Source organism: Mucor velutinosus, assembly GCF_035048745.1.
Source record: "Mucor velutinosus strain NIH1002 chromosome Unknown tig00000041, whole genome shotgun sequence".
Lineage (NCBI taxonomy): Eukaryota > Fungi > Mucoromycota > Mucoromycetes > Mucorales > Mucoraceae > Mucor > Mucor velutinosus.
In genome coordinates, this window is record NW_027041905.1 from 4667538 (window position 1) to 4686536 (window position 18999).

Genomic DNA, 18999 nt, shown 5'->3' on the forward strand with positions numbered 1-18999 from the left:
GCTGGCTTTAAGCTGGGGAAAACGCATGCTTTAAATTAAAAAGACTATTATTCTTTAACAAAGCAAGCTATAACTGTCTAACCTTAAAAACAAGATTCTCCAACATGTCAAGTATCTATTGATAACTTGAAACCAACAAGTTAATATGGCCCTTTTCGGACGCTCCGATTTTTAAAATGCTCGGTCATATTCATACATGTGTGGTGTACACATGCGGAAGGTCAACGGAGCTTCAATTTCTAATATTATGAATGAGGATTCACGGTATTCCGAAATCTATCGACCTTAACATTACGCGTTTCTTGATAGTAATCACCCCTTCAAATTTATATGAAACTTGTAGAGAATTCAAAGGAGAATACAATGGTATCTATATCAAGTGTCTGATGTACATTGCACCATTGATTTTTGATGAGATAGTTTTCGCAACTTTTTCACTGTTTTCAAAAGATTAATCAGTATCTGTCATCAAAGATTTTTGTTAAGCATTACTAAACATTGTAGACCAAACGATTCTCTATCGAATGAGCTATTGCTTGAAGCTCTGGCATGACTCTATCATGAAATATTAAAAATCTTGTCTTGACCAAAAAATCGTCATCACCAGATTTTTTGCTTGCTATCACAGGCAGATTTTGAAGGAAAGTCCATGATTTTGCACGATATCCTTTTTTGGCCGTATCTCGAAAAATACTCATCAGATTTGCACAAGACAAAAATAATTTGATAGTTCTACGTTATATCTACCATAATGTAAGAATTTCAAGTACCAGGTGTACGTTCCCTTCGCAAATTCGCTCAAAACCTTATATTTTACGAGCTACAAGCAGGGGATATTCAATCCTTTTTATTTATCCAATAACCATACCATTGTATAGAGAATTGAAAAAGAAACAGAAGCTATTAAGTTTGAAGCTCTCGTTTACTTAGTAAAATTCAGAGATGTGGCCCTTCGAAAATCGGCCATTTTGAACATTTTTTGTCATTACTCATTGACATCGCTCTCAATAACCCCACATCAAACTTGCCCTAGCCAAAAAAAAAACTACCCTCTACAACTTTCACTACACATACATCCCACATTCATATAGTAATTTAAAACGGTTTACTAGCAGCATCTATTCAAAATTAACCATTTTTAAAAATCGCCCTTTTCTCAACAACCATGCTACCTACGCAAATGTCAATTGCACCACCATCAACATGACCGAAAACTGATATAGGAGTATGATATTTTCAAAGCGTGAATTTCAATTAAAATTTCAAAGAGAAATCAAAAGTAAAACAAAACCGAATAAATCCCCTCCCCCCACGAATGATGATTCCAAGCTATTATAGTCCTTGTCGCCAGCAAGTCGAGCACTAGGCCGTTTTTATTGATATTCTCCTAGAATTATGAATTATATTATGTGAGGCTTCTTCTCTGTTATATCAAACCAATCTGTCAATACCAGCCATTCTTTTTCTATTTCTTTTTTGTTTTTGTTTCCTTTTTACAAATCTATATTGCATTTTTACGAAACTGAAGTGTGTAGCCTGTACTACGCTACAGTAATAGCATACTGCTGTAACCAATGCTTAATGGATGTTAAAACTACCCAATTTTGACCATCTTAAAAGTACTATTAAGGTGACAATTATGCTAACCAATGCTTATGAATATAGCCTTTATTGTAAAGGCTCTAAGTGACGGACGGATTCGCATTGAGATGCTCTTTCTTCAAACAGATTTATTCAATATAATCCTCTACTACGAACCCTATCTTAAGGATTCATGGCTTGTAACTGCATGTACATTTTATCAATAAATTTCAGTAGTGTTTGCATTTCCAGTTGAAGCGATCTCACAAATTTTTGGTTCTCGATTTCCGCATTATCGCACTACAAAGAAGATTGATTTAGCAAACCATCTCGACACAACCAGCACTCAATGTACCTTCGCCTTGGCCGTTTCTGTGTCTAAATTGTATTTTTTCTTGTCGATCTCTCTTGACTCACACTCTTGAAGCAAAGATTTCTTCTGTTCCTCAAAGTCTTTGAAATGTCGGTCTATTAATTCTCCCTTCTTCTCTTTCTGTTCAGCAAGGTCGCGAAGTCGTGCATTATAAATACTCAGAGACCTGTTGCATGCCTGAAAACGAGAGGAGGTGTCTCAGTGCACCTATTTACCATAACGATAATGCCAACTTACTACTAGTTTCCCACTCAGATCCTTCTGTTTCGCTAACAAGTTTTGAAGATTTTGCTTGACGGCTTCATTTGTCTTTTGTTGTCTGTGGGCATCGGCCTTCAGTTTTGTCAGTGATTCCATTTTCTGGATATCCTTGCTGAGGTGCTAATGAGATAGCTCAAGTTAAAACTAAACGTCTCCTCAGTGCTTGAATGCAGTTCTTACAAGATGGATTGCTTTTGTGTCTTTTGCCATGTCTTCTAGTGTGGGGTAGTCCAACTCTATGCTGTTTACCTCTTCTGTATTCTTTTGAATGACTATCGCCAATTCTGCCATATTCTTGTTTAATGCGTCCACATCCATCGTTTCATATTGCTTCAAGGTTCTAATATATTCAATTACATTGATCATTGCAAACTGTATTTCTTGCTGCAAAAGAAAAAAGAGAATCCTATGTGAGCTTTTTGATATACAAGATCATGACCTACATACCAATGTGTCCTTCAATTGATGTCTCTCGCTTTTGTAGGCGTCTATATCTTTCAAAATAGCATCGCCCTCCTTTCGTAATTGTCGCACGATTTGCTCTGCCTCTTGATTTTTTGCCTCCCATTCCTGCGCCTCCTGGCTCTCTGCTTCCTTCCTTGCCTGTAATTGCTGAATTTTAGCTTGCAATGCTTCTTTCTCGGCAACACGGGCTTCATACAACGCTGTCTTATCCACCTATCAACCTTGGTATAAGTTTCTCTTTGCGATTCGACATGGCTTGTGAAAGGTATATCTTACTGCATCCTGTGCTAGCATCCCAAACTGTGTAAATGCTGAATCTCTGAATAATTTGTAGTTGTAGACAACGCTCAACATCCTTTGTAAACGGTGCGACTTGGGTGTCAAGATATCGACTATTGTGAATTCCTTGAATGCAATCTTTTCTAGAAAGAAGTGCAACTCCCGGTACACAGGCATTGCTTCGGCATGTTCCATACTGATTTCCTTGTATCAAGAAATCAGTGATCCATACAATGTTGATTTGATTTTAACCATACTTACAAGCGACTCTTTAAATTCCATTGCTGTTCTCTCTTTTTGGATCCTGAGGGGTTCCATACGGTAAGGGACAAAGTACTGCAGCAGTAGTTCACACATTTCTCTGGTTCGTCTTGAATTGGGCTCAAGCAAATCTGGTTCTATTGCAGCAATACCTAACGACTGAAGAAATGCAACCAATGTAGGAATGTCAATGGTGGGAATGCCCGAGGACAGATTAGGTTCCTGGACAATTGAGTGCTGCTTTTGTCTTTCAAGTCTGGTTGCGCTGCCGTTGTTGACTTGCTGTTTAGCTTTGGGTAATCTTGAAATATGCTTTGTTGAATGCATCAGATAAAAGAAATGCAGAATTAGAAAGAGTAGCACAATTGCAGACTACAACAGGGACAAGTTTTTGACGCGTCACATACACGCCTCATCCAGATCAGCTTTGCATTGGAATCCTTTTTCTGTTTACACGTATACACAATCAACCTCTTTTTATTTCAGTCAAGATTGACAGTTTTGCATGCGAGTATAAGCACTAGCCTTATCGTTGTTGGTATTGGCAGCATGGCCTGCAAAGAAGCCACTGATAACTGTGTATTTATAAGTCATTGAATTTCTAAAACAACTGTAGTAACAATGAATTGAGTTGTCAGTGAGGAACAGTGAAACTAGGCCATTGCTGATGCTTGTGTACTACTGTGTATTGGATACGGTATGTGTCTTTTCTTTTGTAGAATGGCTACAATAGACAGATTCATGTGCATGATGGTTTGTGGCACAACATGATCATGACAATGTGGATGGGCTACCTGAGGCATGAAAGGAGAGGCAGATGGGACAGATGAGACAGGCAAGGCTGAATATATAGTAGAGGTAGAAGTTGAAGATGAAGCATATGAAGATAAAGTAGAGGAAGAGGTAGAGTACCTATGTGAAAGCAAGAAGGATCATATTCTTTTGGGCCATAAGTGTAACGAATGATAGGTTGGTCATTAAAACGCACATCCTTTTTCTTCCTGACGGCAGCAGTGGCTTTTGGTATCATATTTCCAGTTGAATCAGCCATTTTTGAGCGAGAGAGAGAGAGAAAAAAAGAAATGAAAAAAAAAGAGGCGATAAGGTGTTTGCTCAATCATAGACAATGATCCCTATTTTTATGAACAGGAAGAACTCGCAATGTAAAGTAGACGAAACAGAGCTCAAGCTATTTCCGATTTTTATTATCCAAATGGATTAAACACCTACAGTTGCAGCTGAAGATGCATTGAGATTGCTGTTGTTGGTATTAAGAGTAACTGGTATTAGATCATTGTTTCCACTTGCACCAACAACAATGACGCCTTGTTGTTGTTGTTGTTGTTGTTGTTGTGGATGGTGAAGTTGATGAAGGTGGTGATGATGATTAGTGGTATCGTATGTAGTAGTGATATAGGCCGTGCTTTTCGAGGCTGCGAATTCGGTGGATGTTGAGCAGGTGGGATTCCTTGTCGATCGATGATGAACCTCTAAGACAGCATCTTCAGGCACTGCTTCCAGGAATTCCATGCGAATCATAGGCGACATTTGTAGCAACACATTAGCTTTCAGTATGAATCCCAGGTTGCGAAACATAAAGTCGAGCGTCAGTGATTTGAGACCAGCTTCTTCTGCTGCAATGGCCTTTTCGAATATCAAACCGCATGTCTCTATAGTCAAGTGATGGTGGTAGAGTCGTTGGCAGCAGATCTTTTTGAGTCGATAGAGGAGATACATATTTGCCAATACCAGTACTTGGCAAATAATGTCGCAAGATTCATTGTCGTCGAGCTGATCATTGTAGAGATATTTGAGAAACGCCAGCACAACCTCATAGGGCTCTGGTATTTCCATGCGTCTTTGTCTTGATTCCACCATACCCGACTTGTAAATATTCCTAAAATGCGGCCAGCGCGTGATGAGAATGACTTGATGGACATGAAGCTCTTGGCCATTGGATGGAACAATGACAAAATCGGATAGTTCTGGATTATTGAGCAGACAAGAGAATTCGCTTGATATCGATGGCGGTGGAATGTCGTATAAGCCAAGTGTTTCCCCATTCACCACAAGAGCATCTCTATATAGCGTCGTCATTAAACTGCATTAACTGTCTCGGAATCCTGAATTGTACCTGAAATGATCATAACCTTGTGGACGAAATGGATCAGTGTTGCCGAGAAAAAACAAGTTGTTTAGGGTTACTTGCTGATCCATAGCCTGGTCGTTACTCTCGGATATGATTGTAAAGTAATTCCAACCTCCAACCTTGAAATTGGCGTTGCAATCCTGTCGTTCCCAAGTCAATGTATCTAAATCAAGCATCCACAGTCCATACATGGATTCAGGATTGGTATTCATGCTGCTATGGCTACTGATGTTGCTGCTGCTGTTGCTGTTGCTTGTGCTGATCAATGTCGTGCTAGCGTGGGTCAGGTATCGACCAAACACCAGCAGTTTTCCGCACACAGCCTCGCAAAAGTGCTGACTCTTTAATAATACCATTTGTGAATTAGTGGAACCATTCAATACTAAATGCGGTGTGTAGGGTGGAGTATTTAAATTAACGACGAACAGATCTGATATGGTGTTTCCGTGCTCGTCTTTGCCAGCATAAATGTACATTTTGTGGCCTACAAGTGTTGCTGAATGGTTGTATCTAGGAGGAACGCCGTGGAATTTCGACCATGTAAAGGACTTGAGGTCCAGCACACTGAGCTCATCCAAAACATAAGTGCCTAAAATGAAGTAGAGCCACACGTCAGATCAAAATGCAAGCACAGCATGAGCATTGTGCTATAATTACGGTCAGAATTCTTTGCAAATCCTCCATAAATAAACAGTTTGTCGTCGTACACGGACGCGCTATGCAAGTATCGTGCAGGTACTGAGCCATTCAATTCAGGTTGAAACCAGATGAGTTTCTCAATATCAAATACATGGACGTCGTTGCAGTATTCCTGATATTCATTGCAGCCACCTAAGGTTGCATATATAAGCCAAATGTGGTCTACTACTACACTTTGATCAATAGCAGCCTACCAAATACAATAATGCAATTGTTCCAAAGTGTGGCAGTGTGGCCATATCGCTTACATGGAGCGAACCCTTTGACCGTCTATATATACAGATTAATTTGATATGCCTTTTGGAAGTTACAGAAATCATCCCCCTACTTGAATTGTTTCCCATTTCATATTAAATAAGTTTAGTACGTGCAAATCATTTGTTACATTGCCTCCTCCTCCATAAACAAATAGTCGATGATCGACTTTGACAAATGACGGTCTCCATAGTCCTACTAGATTGTTCCCTGTAGTCTGAATTGGCTGACCAGATTTTAAAAAAGACATGCTGTGTGTATTGTATCTGTGTAAAGTTGTATTGTTGAACTGGTAAGCGAGCAAAACAATGAGATCAACAAAGAGACGAGACAAGTGAATGAGTGAGGATATGTACTCAAAGGAGAATAAACGTGTGGACAATTTTTGCTACAAGCAAGAGAAAGAGAGAAAGAAAAAAAAACACAAGAGAATGATTGAGCTATAGAAGCAAGTATTATATATATAACGAAAAAAAGGGGGCGGATCCTTTCGAAGGAATGGTGAATTATATATATATATATATCAGAAATAAATCAGGGAGAAAAGGGAGTATCACATAAACACAGATCAAAAAATTCAATATATGTACCCATAATATTTCCGTAAAAACCTTCTGTGTGTATGTATGTGTGCGTATAAATTTTGCTATTTCATGCATATTACATGTAATGTATTAATTCAATCATGACATTTGATTTAATAGGACAAGTGCTCCCCTTTTAAGCCTTGATTTTCTGGCATTTGTTGCCTCGCCAACTAACTTTCGATATGCTGGTTTCCATGGTTACCAACAGATCAAATCTCAGGAACCAAAATCATAAAAGCATATCATCCCGTCCGTGTAACATTCTTTGATCAAAATAATACTATAAAAACAACGACAGCAACCAAACTCTACCCCACGATTAACAACAACAACAACAACAACAACTCGATATAAAATCTGTCCAGAAAATGAGCAATTATTCTTACTGTTTGGGGTATCCATCTCGATCATTTAGAAGCATGCTTCACTTTGGACATCAAACAAGCAAGCAAGTGACGCGTGTATTTAACTTTTTTAATGTTACACTTGGTCTAAACCAGTGGTACATCAAAAAGGGAGACTGAAATACACACAACAACAACTTTTCCCCCCTCCAATTCCCTCCCTCTTTCATTATCTTTTTGCCTCTCTCTCTCTTTCATATTTTCTACTTGTATACACCGGTCCAGATTGTAGACTGATTTGACAGTAGAGAAAAAGCAAGAGACAAGTCTAAATTGAAATCATCCATCTATCAAATCAACAGAAAAACAACAAAGAAAGAAGCACATTTACAAAAAAAAGGAGTAAATTTTTGACAGATTTTATACATTACTTGTTACCATAGCAACAACTACAATGACTGAAATAATCAAAGATGGCTACCTTTCTGTAAAGGAAGATGGTTTGAGAGCTTGGATATGGTCAAAGCGTTTTTGTGTCCTCAGAGATCAAGCCTTGACATTTCACAGAAACGAAGTAAGTTGCTACTGTGGCACTTATCACCTATAAGTACATACTAACCCGAGGGATCTTTTAGCAATCTGGACAATGTGTTGCTTTGATCTTTCTCAAAGAAATCACATCAGTAACAAGAACTGATCTAAAGCCTTACTGTTTCGAGGTAGCTACAAAAGATAAAACCTACTACATTGCATGCAAAAGCGACGAAGATCTGTACTCGTGGATGGATGAGATTTACAATGTAAGCAAGCTACAATAGGATGTTTATGTATGTATTCAGTGCGTCTAATGTTGGTCGATGTAACAGAGATCCACCGTGGGCGCTTCAGGCCCTACCAATTTTGTCCATGAAGTCCATGTCGGTTTTGATCCCAATACAGGTGCATTTACAGTAAGTTGCGAAGCGCACATGACCTTGATTGTATGAAATTAAACTCGAACCTGAGTAGGGTTTACCTGATCAATGGACGAAATTGCTGAAAGGGTCAGCTATTACTGCCGAGGATGCCGCCAAGAATCCCCAAGCTGTATTGGATGTACTCGAGTTCTACACGGAGCAAACCAAGAGAGAAGCAGAGGAATACGGCTCCTCCAATCTACAGGGCGCTGTCGAGAGGATGAGCGATGATCGCTGGGCTGCTTTAATCAATGAAAGATCAGAACAGAAACCTATATCACCTCACCGCCCTGCTCCGCCTCGACCAGCACCACCACCACCCATTCAACCAGGTAGAAGACCAGATATGAATGAGATGATGGACGAACTTGCTATTCGCACAGTGAGTAATCTTGGGAAACACAAGAAAATATTATAATTACTAATTAATTTCTGCTCGTGATAAGCCTAAATCACCCAAATCGCATATGGATTCTCGACATCAGTCGCCTAGTGATAGACTTCCTCCATCACCCGTAAGTTGCTAATTTGATTGTGCGAAAATACGCCATCTCATGCAAGTGTATACAGGGCTATCCTGCTTATAACTCCAACTCCAGCAACAAATACCCAAGACCAGAACCATCCAAATCTCATGGTACTCAAAGAGTGCCTGCTCGTACTACCAGTATTTCCACCTATGACGAACGTATCATGTTCGAGCGTGAAAAGCTTGAAATTGAGATGCGTGAAAGAGAAAGACAAATTCGTGAGCAGCAAAGAGAAAAGGAGAGACTCCGTGATCAACAGGTACAAAAGGAGCGTGAAAAGGAGCGTCAGCGCGAAAGAGAGCGAGAGAGAGAAAGAGAGATCCGTGATAGAGAGAGAGAAAAGGCTGCTCAGATTGTCTCTGCACCCAAGAAGAAGGTCGAACAGCGTATCAGTACCATGACAGAGGCTCAAGTCATGGAGCAACTGAGAAGCGTGGTAACGGCTGGTGATCCTAATGATTTGTACAAAAAGATCAAGCGTGTTGGCCAAGGGTAAGCATACAGGTTTTATAATCATAGGAAGAAGTGGATACTGACTATGTCTTTGTTGTAGTGCTTCTGGCTCTGTGTATGTAGCCCAATCTCTTGCCACCAACACCAAGGTGGCCATCAAGCAAATGGACCTCGCTCACCAGCCTCGCAAGGATCTGATTGTTACTGAAATTTTGGTCATGAAGGAATCACAACATCCCAACATTGTCAACTACCTCGACTCTTTCCTAGTTAAGAACAGCGATTTATGGGTGATTATGGAATACATGGAAGGCGGTGCTTTGACTGACGTGATTGACAACAACACCATGACCGAACAGCAAATTGCTACCGTCTGCCACGAAACTACAGCTGGTCTCTTGCATTTGCACTCTCAAAATATTCTCCATAGAGATATCAAATCAGACAATATTTTGTTGAATGCTCAAGGCCAAGTCAAGATTAGTGATTTTGGTTTCTGTGCCAAGTTGACGGATCAAAGAAATAAGCGTGCTACCATGGTAGGTACCCCTTACTGGATGGCACCTGAGGTGGTCAAGCAGAAAGAGTATGGCGCTAAAGTGGATATCTGGTCTCTCGGTATCATGGCTATTGAAATGATTGAAAACGAACCCCCTTACCTTGATGAAGAACCTCTAAAGGCTTTGTATTTGATTGCTACTAATGGTACACCTACCTTGAAGAACCCTGAAAAGCTCTCCCGCGAACTCAAGGGTTTCTTGGCTGTCTGCTTGTGTGTGGATGTTCGATCCAGAGCAACTGCTGATGAATTGATGAACCACGAGTTTTTGAGAAAGGCAGGTCCATTAGACATTTTGGCCCCTCTACTTAAATTCAAGACAAGACACTAAGTCAACTATGTATTCCCTCTCTATTCTTTTTTGCTAATTTATTTATCCATATATCATAAAAATAATAAATCTGTAGTCGGTAGTAATACAGACACTCTCTTAGATGCTTTATTAAGAAAACTGAACCACTGATTGTATTTCAATGGCAAGTCCAGGCTGATGATGTGCTCAGATATACGTATAACTATATAACAAAAGATAAACAAATTAATTAGTCCAAATAATAGTGCACTTTTCATTCACATTCTCCTTTCTGCTAGCTTTCAAAAGCATTAATTCCCTTGAGGAAGTGCATGATATTGAGTTTGTCAGCCAAACCCAATTCATGCCAAAATCGATTAATACGCCGCTCTGCATTCGTTTAACATTGGCCATATCTAGTTAGTTATCGACTTGAATGAACTATTTTGTGATATTCGACTAAGCAAAATGTGATGATTATCTCATACCGCCTTATGCTTTTCTTGAGTACTTTCTGAGGCGCATTTAATGGTTTTAAGAACTAAAGGTTTTATGAATAAAGCTATTGAAAAATTCGAAAAATATGAAATGATGTTTTTGGCAAAAATGTTGAACTTTTACTTACGGAGGTCTCACAAGCGTGGTTTCAGCAGTTGTATTGGATCAAAAAAAGTATTTTGATCTAATAATAATATCATATTACAATAAATATTCAGTCCTTATTAGACACTTTTACAACCCTACTACTAATATGGAACCTGAGTTTCAAGGCATCTGTCAGGCCTGGCTCATATGTGAATAATGATTTTACAATCAATCAACAAAATCCACTGTTATTTCTGCCCCTCTTTCCTCTGCTCAATGCTGCCAGCGTTTTATTTGAACGACGTCTCAGAGCCTCAGAGATTTCACTACTTACTGCAGACATCTTACGCAGCCCATGAATCGTCAATGTCCAGACTAACGTTATTAAATATAGAATGCAAGACGATGTCATTATGAACGATATAGAATGCAATAAAATATCATTATAAACGATAGCTTTATGGCCTGCCACCTACTTTTTCATACGCTTCAAGAGCATTTAATACTGTATTGCAGTATGAAAAGGGCGTTGAGTTTGTCAGCTGGCCCCACAAGCCAAAATTAATTCAAACCCAGAATCATAGTCGGTTCTAGATTGGACAAATCTTGATGATTCTGGACTCGATCGAGCTATTTTTGCAGATTCGACTAAGTGAAGTATGATAATCACCCCATGCTTCCTTAAGCTTTCCTGGAGTACTTTTCAAGGCGCTTCCAATGGTACCAAGTAATATAGATGTTTTGAATAAACGTATTGAATGATTTGTAAAAATATGAAAAGAGGTTTCTGGCCAAAATGTCGAAATTTTACATATCAAAGTCCCACAAAGATGATTTCAGAGGTTGCTTTGGATCGATAGAAACGTTTTGAATCAAGATATATCATAATAAAAGTCTTCGTTATCAAGGTGAAAAATGCGATTGTTTGATTTTCAATGAAAACCATGAGGGGTACCTCATGCTTTTTGGTCAATTTTCGGCCATATTTTTTAGGTCCCCAGAAAGTTGAGCAAGGGTGGCAGGAAGTTAGTGCTAGATGAAAGCAATTGCTTGGCGCTATTCTGACCATCTAAAACGACCTTGAACGCGAGAAAACGCAGCTCAAATGCACTCAAATTTTGCTGTATCAGGGACACTAAGGACTAAAAAGTGGAAATACCAGTATGCTGCTTGCCCGTATATGAAGTAGCTACGTGTATATGGATGTAGAGCATCACATGAGAATCAGATTCACAGATAATATGAAGGGTTTTCATGTGAAAGTAAAGGGTCAACATGAAAGTAGCAGTATTTTGATAAGATACGCAAGAGCAATCAGTAGCACGAGCTACCGCTGCGTAGATTGCTTCTCACTGAAGCGAAGCGAAGGGAAAGAGCCATCCGAAGCATAAACACTCATATGATCAGTGATTATATATCAATCAACAATCAGGGTTCTTCTAACATTTTAGTTATATTAATTTTGGGATATTAGCCAAAGGCCCGCGACAGCGCGAGCCGTTTGAACGTAGGTTGATTTCCACCGAAGCGAAGCGTAGGTCAGGAAACCACCCGAAGTGCTGAAAGGCTCGTATACCATAGTAAAAGTCTTCATTTTTAAGGTCAAAAAAGCGATCGTCTGATTTTCGATGAAAATCATGAAGTACCCCTCATGGCTTGAAGCCGATTTTCGACGATCCCAAGAAAGTCGAGCAAAGGTGCCAAACAGTTATTGCTAGATGAGACAAGTTGTTTGGTGCTATTCTGGCCGTCTAAAACGGTTTTAAAAAAGAGAAAACGAGGACAAAATGCATCCAATTTCAGCTGTATTTACATATATCTGAGTATCCAGATGTAATGCTAGTAGGCTATCTGCCCGCACATGAACCGTTTCCATTGATAAGGAAGTGGAGCACTCAATGGTAGTCAAGGTAAACCAGATATAAGTAAGTTTTTGAGACTTCTCATGAATGAATGACATCAAAATTGAACTTCTTGGTGACAATAAATGCCAAGGCAGCAGTAATTTGAAGAAAAAGTGTGTTGACAGTGGAAATGGGAGCATCAGCTTCTTCAGCGGTGACAGTACCTGAGACGGCACAGCATTTAATACCTGCCTTCTTGAGGCTAGTTTTAAGAACCTATTCCTAGTTATGAAAAAAAAGCACCATAGTAACCAGCAGATTCGATGAAGCTATCGACTTAGTGTGTGTATGATGATGCATTAGTTAAATATCGATGTGTATGATACTTGTATCAGTCTTGATGATGGCAAGCTGAGTAGTAACAGAGTTGATATTATCAATATAGAGTTGAATAATAACAGAAAAAGCTCTCTTGTCGAAGGCAATTGCAGTAGTAATGATTAAAAGGAAGAAATCTCGCCTTTTGAATATCGTTGAGTAGCTTGTCTAATGAATTTTGTAAAATGAAGTTGAATTTCATTGGAATATTTATACTAATTACCAAGCAGGGTATTCTATGGTTTTGCATCAAAGTATCGTCTTTTGGAGGCGTTGAAGAATGATATCTGTTTTGCGGTATCTATGTGAAATCCAAGGCAGTTTTTTTTTTTTTTTTTTTTTTTTGCACGAACATTATCATGCTTACATTTTCTGTGTGTACCTGAACTAGCGGAATTTGTACTCCTGGATGACCATCCATCGCTAATGCTACAGGTGATAGCAACAAAGCCTACATCTTGGAGACACTAACAAACCATCTATGCTCGGTGTGGGGTTTCTTTTTCTTTTTCTTCAAACCAAAAAATAATGGAGGAAGAGTATGATTATTCCATGTACACAATGGTGTATATCTAGTCGAAATTCGTTATAGTAATAGTCATTGATAGGCTCTGTAAGTAATGACTTGAGGATGCACCGAGTAAACAATCGAGTGTCCATGGCCTCCTCAAGATACGCACCAGAAAATGTCTTTCAAGTATGCATATGATAAATTTCATTTGTGTTCATGTAAATCTTACTATCTGCTGAAGATTCCATCAGATTTCTACTACAACAAGGACAGCGGCAACATCGTGTATAACCGTCGGATGATCCATCATTACAAGCAGTACCCTCCACATGAAAAGTACATTCACGTAGCAAACCTCTTGGAAGACCTTTACGCTTTTTATCGACGTACTCGCAAGGGAAAATTAGCTACACAAGACGACACTGTGCTGTGCTCTGCCGTCACCAGCTTTCTCACCAAAGTATACCCATCCAAGCTTTCTAATGATGGACAGACATTGACAACGCAATATGTTTTTATCCTACCTTTTAAGAAGTATACAAACAGGGATTTCATTGACACGACTTTGCGCCCATTGCTTCATAATACTCCGTGGCTTACATCAGAAGATCTAGCTAGTAAAACTGTCTTTTACAGCAGAGCAGACACATACGCTTATCGATTGAACGAACAATACGAACTTTGTTTGGAGAGAGAGAGAAGAAATACCTGTTTTGCACTTTGCAAAAGACACATGATCAACATCGACTATTGTTAACAGTAACGTTTATAAGGGCAGTGTACGATCCAGACTTGATTGCAGCATCTGGAAGATCTATGGCAGCGCTCGGAGGAAACGTAATGCTCACTTCAAAATTGGTTAGCCAACCTTTATTGCTAGAGATTCCAGTTCAGTCCATACTGGCAAAAATTAACTGCTTGGCCGTATTCTTATACAACAGAGTCTTTGCAGGTGAAGAGGAGGATTCAAGTCCAACGCAGCTTGAAGAATATAACACGGATAGCAACCACAGCAGCTTGATTCATCGGCTAATACACTCCATATTAACGTCGAACTTTAGGGTAGTTGAGCTAATCTGATTCTTTTGCGCATAATGTCTAAAGTGCCGTTTTATAGGATACATGGAGTGGAGAAATCGATGCCGACGATTTTGTTTTTAGAATTTGTTCGGATATGCTCAGCAAAAACATGAAATCAAGGTTATCTCTTATAACCTATGGCGATATCATGCAATTATTCGATGATGTAGACGTGCCATCTATTGAAAACGAAATTGGACACTACCTGCAAAATTATGGCGATGGCGAGCAGTTTCGTAGTATTACTGTGGTAGAAGAGGATGACGATCAAAATCTTGTTGACGTGAAAAATGAAGCATATAAAACTCATAATTTAGCCTTTGCAGAGGAGTGTTGCCAACGATTCTACTTATGTCGAATCAAAAAGGCTATTGTTCTGTTCTTGAAGAAACAAAAAAAAATCAAGAGCACTCTGGAAATATTCATATCGCCACGAGAAATGGCAGAGGGTTGTGCTTACAAGATTTTGAAAATGGTGCAACTATCCAACAGACTAGGAAGGCCGATTGTAATTAAGCCAGCGGCCGAAATCAAGCAAGGATCTAGCAAAGCACCAGCAATCCAGAAAGAGAAGTTGGCACTGATTGATCAAATACAACCTTATGGATACTATGTCGAAGCAAACTTTGGCTGCTCAAACGAAATCAAAATGTCGCTAAACCAAGTAATTGAAACCACTGCCGAGGATGGCAAACTACAGAGATCTACAATGTCGATAATGGATTCGTCGTACCAGACATCAGGTATGTACGATTCTATCTTTGATGTTTTATGGAACATCATCGACGGACATTGTGCAGATCCGCAGTGTAAATCAACACATGAGGATGCTCCAACACCTGTCAACAGCTACAAGTCGTTCAAGTCAAATCTAGTCGATACAATCAAATACTGTGTAAGAATACTTTTGGTATGTGCAAAAAAAAGGACAAACTAACATCTGCTTATGGCCATAGATAGAGACTGGTAAAACGGTTATTCATGACATAGATGAAGTTATATACAACAACTATGCGAAGCCAGACTGCATATGTAACCTTGCCATAAGCCATCGCTTTCTGATGAACCTCGGAATACTGCCTTATCTAAAGGACATTGGCGATACTCTTGTAACGTCGTTAAAAACTAGGGCGCTCTTTGGAGACTACAAAATAGCCTGTCTGGTTGTAACTGGAAAGTTCCTCTCCAACCTTCTGCAACAATACAATACAACATATGGCGAGTTTATGTGGACACACTTGGAAGCAGCAATATACTCAGCACTGCGTACCAAACAACTGAAGACACATTTGGTGATGGAAAAGTCGATTGTGATTGAAGATGAGGTGTATGACTACCAGCCTTTAAAATTGGAGAAATATAGACAGGTTTTTAGCAATTACTACTTCATCAAAATAGTCTCTAACCAAAAAGACGATTTTCGAGTATATCGTGATGCTGGAAATCATTGGGTTGAGGTCACCAGCATCAACGAAGATGCTACATGTTGGAAGAATCCCATACTCCCCATGGTTGAAAATGAGAGCTGTCGATCTGTTTGTAATGAGAAGTTTTATTTTTTTATTAATCCAAAACAGACCGATCGAGTACACGGCGATATAGGTGAGTAAAATTCGCCATAAAAGTTGAGTCTCTGTTGCTTAATGTCTGTATCAAAACCAACTTACTTTTAGTATTATATACACTGTCAACAGATCAACTAGACAATTTAGATGCTGCCATGTCATCAATAACAAATGTAGCATTGTTAAGCGACTTCAGCCCAAAAGAAATTGCGTACCACCAATGTACATTCCCCTTGGAAATTGATATATCGCCATGCAGTTATTTGTCAGCAAGCAATATTAAATTGAGACACGGTGTAAATCTTAACTCTAGTGACCCTTGGAGGTATCAACATGTGGCATACTCAGAGCGATTAACGCTGGAAAAAATGAATATTTAATAAACCAATACAAATTCAAGGTGGATTCAAGAGAAATCTATCCCACAAATATCCCACAAAAGTGTGGTCGAAACAATTTGGTTGTACTGTAGATATATTAGGCTGTTGTTTATTGTTACATGTATTTCTTTTTCGTTTGCAATTAACTGAAAAGACAAGAATAATCGTGCATAATCGCTTTGGTCACTCGTTTCATTTCTGGCATTCATAATCTCGACAAAGAGCGAACTACCTAGTTCAAAATAGCACATAACTGATGTTGTTGTACAGCAATGTACATTCAATTGCACCCATTTCAAGTTAAAGTTTTACTTTTGACGCAAACTCTTGCAAAGCATCTTCTTGTCTAATAGCATTTTTGTGACAAATGTTCATATAACAGTATTGTGAGCACTTCTAGATGAAGATTAGATCTACACCAAAGAATTATATTAGCTGATGTCAAGCATCTTACAAAGCTGTTGATTCCGAAAAAGATAATGCTAGGTACATCATTCCAAACTTGAGTCAGGTTTACTAGGTATTAAATTTATGATCAAATGACTAGTTACCTTCAAGGAGATATGGGAGCTTTACCATCATAAAATAATATGATCAGTATTTTAACTGCAAATGTCAACATTTTCACATGATATAAGCTGAATTCTCGTAAATAGAAGCTATTTCTAGCGCTGAAAAAGGTACCAAGCGAATGCTACAGAGTAGTAGAATCAACCTACAATCAATTCACAGCTTTTTTTGGGAATTTTTTTCCATCTCAAAATTTGACGATTTTGGCCTTGTAGTAGCAAGGAGAAAATCGCAAATCAGACAAATGTCGATTTTTCAGTCGAAAGACGAAACTTTTTATTGAGGTACATATCAGATGAAAATGCATAAAAAACTTGTTTCTATCTGATAAAAGCGTTTATTTAGAGCATGCAAGCCAGCTTTTTTGATTTTTGCCCTAAAAACTAAAAAAGCAGTTTATTGGAAATATCTATGCAGTTTTCCACGGCATTGCGAAAACAAAAAATACCTTTGAATAGAGCACATTTGAATGTATGTATTTTGTTAGAGCCCCTGTGGGCGTTTAGAATCCCCTTTGGGATGTAAAAATTCTTTAAAGGTTGTAAATTTTCCAAAAATGACAATTTGGAATAAAATTGAACCAGATTGACACCCATATTCCAAGCTCAGAAATCGCTCGTTCTGGAAGCGCGTTTTGCGAATTAAGCTATTTTGTGAGTGAGGCGATACACTTTACATAATCTGCAGCTTATCAATACACTTTATATAGCCATTTAACAAACCGTAAATCTTTAGCCGATATAGACGAGGAGATATCGCGGTCTAAGGCTTGTAATGATGACACTGATTTCGCAATCGATGCCTTCACGTTGATAATGACAGGAGACAATTTTTTGTACATGCAAATGAGGAGCGCAAATAAGTTTTAGCTCTAGAGAGACCTGTGTCTTGCATTCAGATATACAGTAGTCGGTCGAGGTGTCTTGAAATCAGGTGGTGTTTGTCAAATTGACAGATCAACTTGCTTGATGTGCATTTTCGGTATTACACGATTGAATATATGTTGGCAGCCTTCTTGGTGCATTTACAATGAAAGGTGTAATTTTTTATATGTGTTTGTGAGAAATTAGCAAGGTATTCAATGAGGCCAGCAGTATCTTTATAAGATGGCAGAAGTACTCTTAGAGTATGTGATGAAAAAGATCGCTTTATTGATTACAACATTTCATCCTTGACCACAGGCTCTTTCTCTGTCTCGTCTGTAGCCATTGTTTCAGGCTTGACCGCCATTCCTAAACGACTCTTCAAGTGATTAGGAATCTCTCTTTCAACGGATCTCTCTCGTTTTATGCTTCTGCCTTCTGATCTTGCGGGAGATCGACTTCTATTTCGACTGCTGCGTCTTTCGACAGGAGGCACCTTGGATCCCAATCGACTAAACACATCACGTCCATCACCGCCATTCTTTTGCATTCGCTCCACATGTGCTTTGCGTGCTTCTCTTCTGTCTTCGCTCAAGGGCTGATCCTCTACACCGTGCAACAAGTAGTATCGACTGCGTTCACGAGCGCCTCGCTCCTTGATATCTTCATCGGTAGCTATGCGGATCGACAGGGGATGATTCTGGAAAGGTTTGGCTGCAACCAGCGTGCGATGATCCAATGCTGGTACAGGCTGGCTCAAGAGCGTTTGAGCTACTTGTGAGGCGTCCTCTTTTGTCTTGAATGCTAAATTACAGGACGAGTCATTGATCCATTCAACCTTGACCAACAGTGGTGAGTTTGTGTATGTTGTAATGTCGGTAGTGGACATCTCATCGACGCCGTGCAGAAAAATGGCTGTTGGTCTAGGCAATGCTTCAAAGCGGTCGGTGGGCTCATCGCCAACGAGCATCATGTCTAGTTTGGGCTTCACGTCTAACTCCTTGGTTGCTTGTGGTGCTGTTGTGCTCGATTCCAAATCTGCGGCAAGTTCTCTCTCCAATTCAGCATCGAGCTCCAAATCTGTGTGTGCGTTTTTGTTTCAATGACACGCTCTCTTGTACCACTGATATTCTGAATTTACCTAAATCCATGTGTGCTGCTGTATCATCCATTATGAAA

The 18999-nt window shown here is 39.2% G+C and overlaps 6 protein-coding genes across 6 annotated transcripts; 3 read left to right on the plus strand and 3 right to left on the minus strand.

The window, feature by feature from the left end:
* Nucleotides 1-1764: 1764 nt before the first annotated feature.
* On the minus strand, nucleotides 1765-3547 carry ATC70_001716 (uncharacterized protein; the record flags this gene model as incomplete). The annotated part of the gene is made up of 7 exons (XM_064821109.1): nucleotides 1765-1881; nucleotides 1937-2131; nucleotides 2192-2335; nucleotides 2396-2599; nucleotides 2663-2893; nucleotides 2957-3163; nucleotides 3221-3547. 7 exons carry the CDS (start codon nucleotides 3545-3547, stop codon nucleotides 1765-1767), a joined length of 1425 nt encoding a protein of 474 aa, XP_064685029.1.
* An 891-nt stretch (nucleotides 3548-4438) lies between these two features.
* Nucleotides 4439-6417, minus strand: ATC70_001717 (uncharacterized protein; the record flags this gene model as incomplete). The annotated part of the gene is made up of 5 exons (XM_064821110.1): nucleotides 4439-5300; nucleotides 5355-5958; nucleotides 6027-6200; nucleotides 6263-6338; nucleotides 6397-6417. 5 exons carry the CDS (start codon nucleotides 6415-6417, stop codon nucleotides 4439-4441), a joined length of 1737 nt encoding a protein of 578 aa, XP_064685030.1.
* A 1291-nt stretch (nucleotides 6418-7708) lies between these two features.
* Nucleotides 7709-10083, plus strand: ATC70_001718 (uncharacterized protein; the record flags this gene model as incomplete). Its single annotated transcript, XM_064821111.1, has 7 exons — nucleotides 7709-7828; nucleotides 7890-8054; nucleotides 8121-8204; nucleotides 8263-8592; nucleotides 8657-8725; nucleotides 8781-9232; nucleotides 9294-10083. 7 exons carry the CDS (start codon nucleotides 7709-7711, stop codon nucleotides 10081-10083), a joined length of 2010 nt encoding a protein of 669 aa, XP_064685031.1.
* Nucleotides 10084-13537: 3454 nt separating this feature from the next.
* On the plus strand, nucleotides 13538-14119 carry ATC70_001719 (Tyrosine aminotransferase (L-tyrosine:2-oxoglutarate aminotransferase); the record flags this gene model as incomplete). Its single annotated transcript, XM_064821112.1, has 1 exon — nucleotides 13538-14119. One exon carries the CDS (start codon nucleotides 13538-13540, stop codon nucleotides 14117-14119), a length of 582 nt encoding a protein of 193 aa, XP_064685032.1.
* Nucleotides 14120-14551: 432 nt separating this feature from the next.
* On the plus strand, nucleotides 14552-16052 carry ATC70_001720 (uncharacterized protein; the record flags this gene model as incomplete). Its single annotated transcript, XM_064821113.1, has 3 exons — nucleotides 14552-15185; nucleotides 15243-15337; nucleotides 15399-16052. 3 exons carry the CDS (start codon nucleotides 14552-14554, stop codon nucleotides 16050-16052), a joined length of 1383 nt encoding a protein of 460 aa, XP_064685033.1.
* Nucleotides 16053-18112: 2060 nt separating this feature from the next.
* ATC70_001721 (C2 domain-containing protein) lies at nucleotides 18113-18992 on the minus strand (the record flags this gene model as incomplete). The annotated part of the gene is made up of 2 exons (XM_064821114.1): nucleotides 18113-18900; nucleotides 18962-18992. 2 exons carry the CDS (start codon nucleotides 18990-18992, stop codon nucleotides 18113-18115), a joined length of 819 nt encoding a protein of 272 aa, XP_064685034.1.
* Nucleotides 18993-18999: the final 7 nt, after the last annotated feature.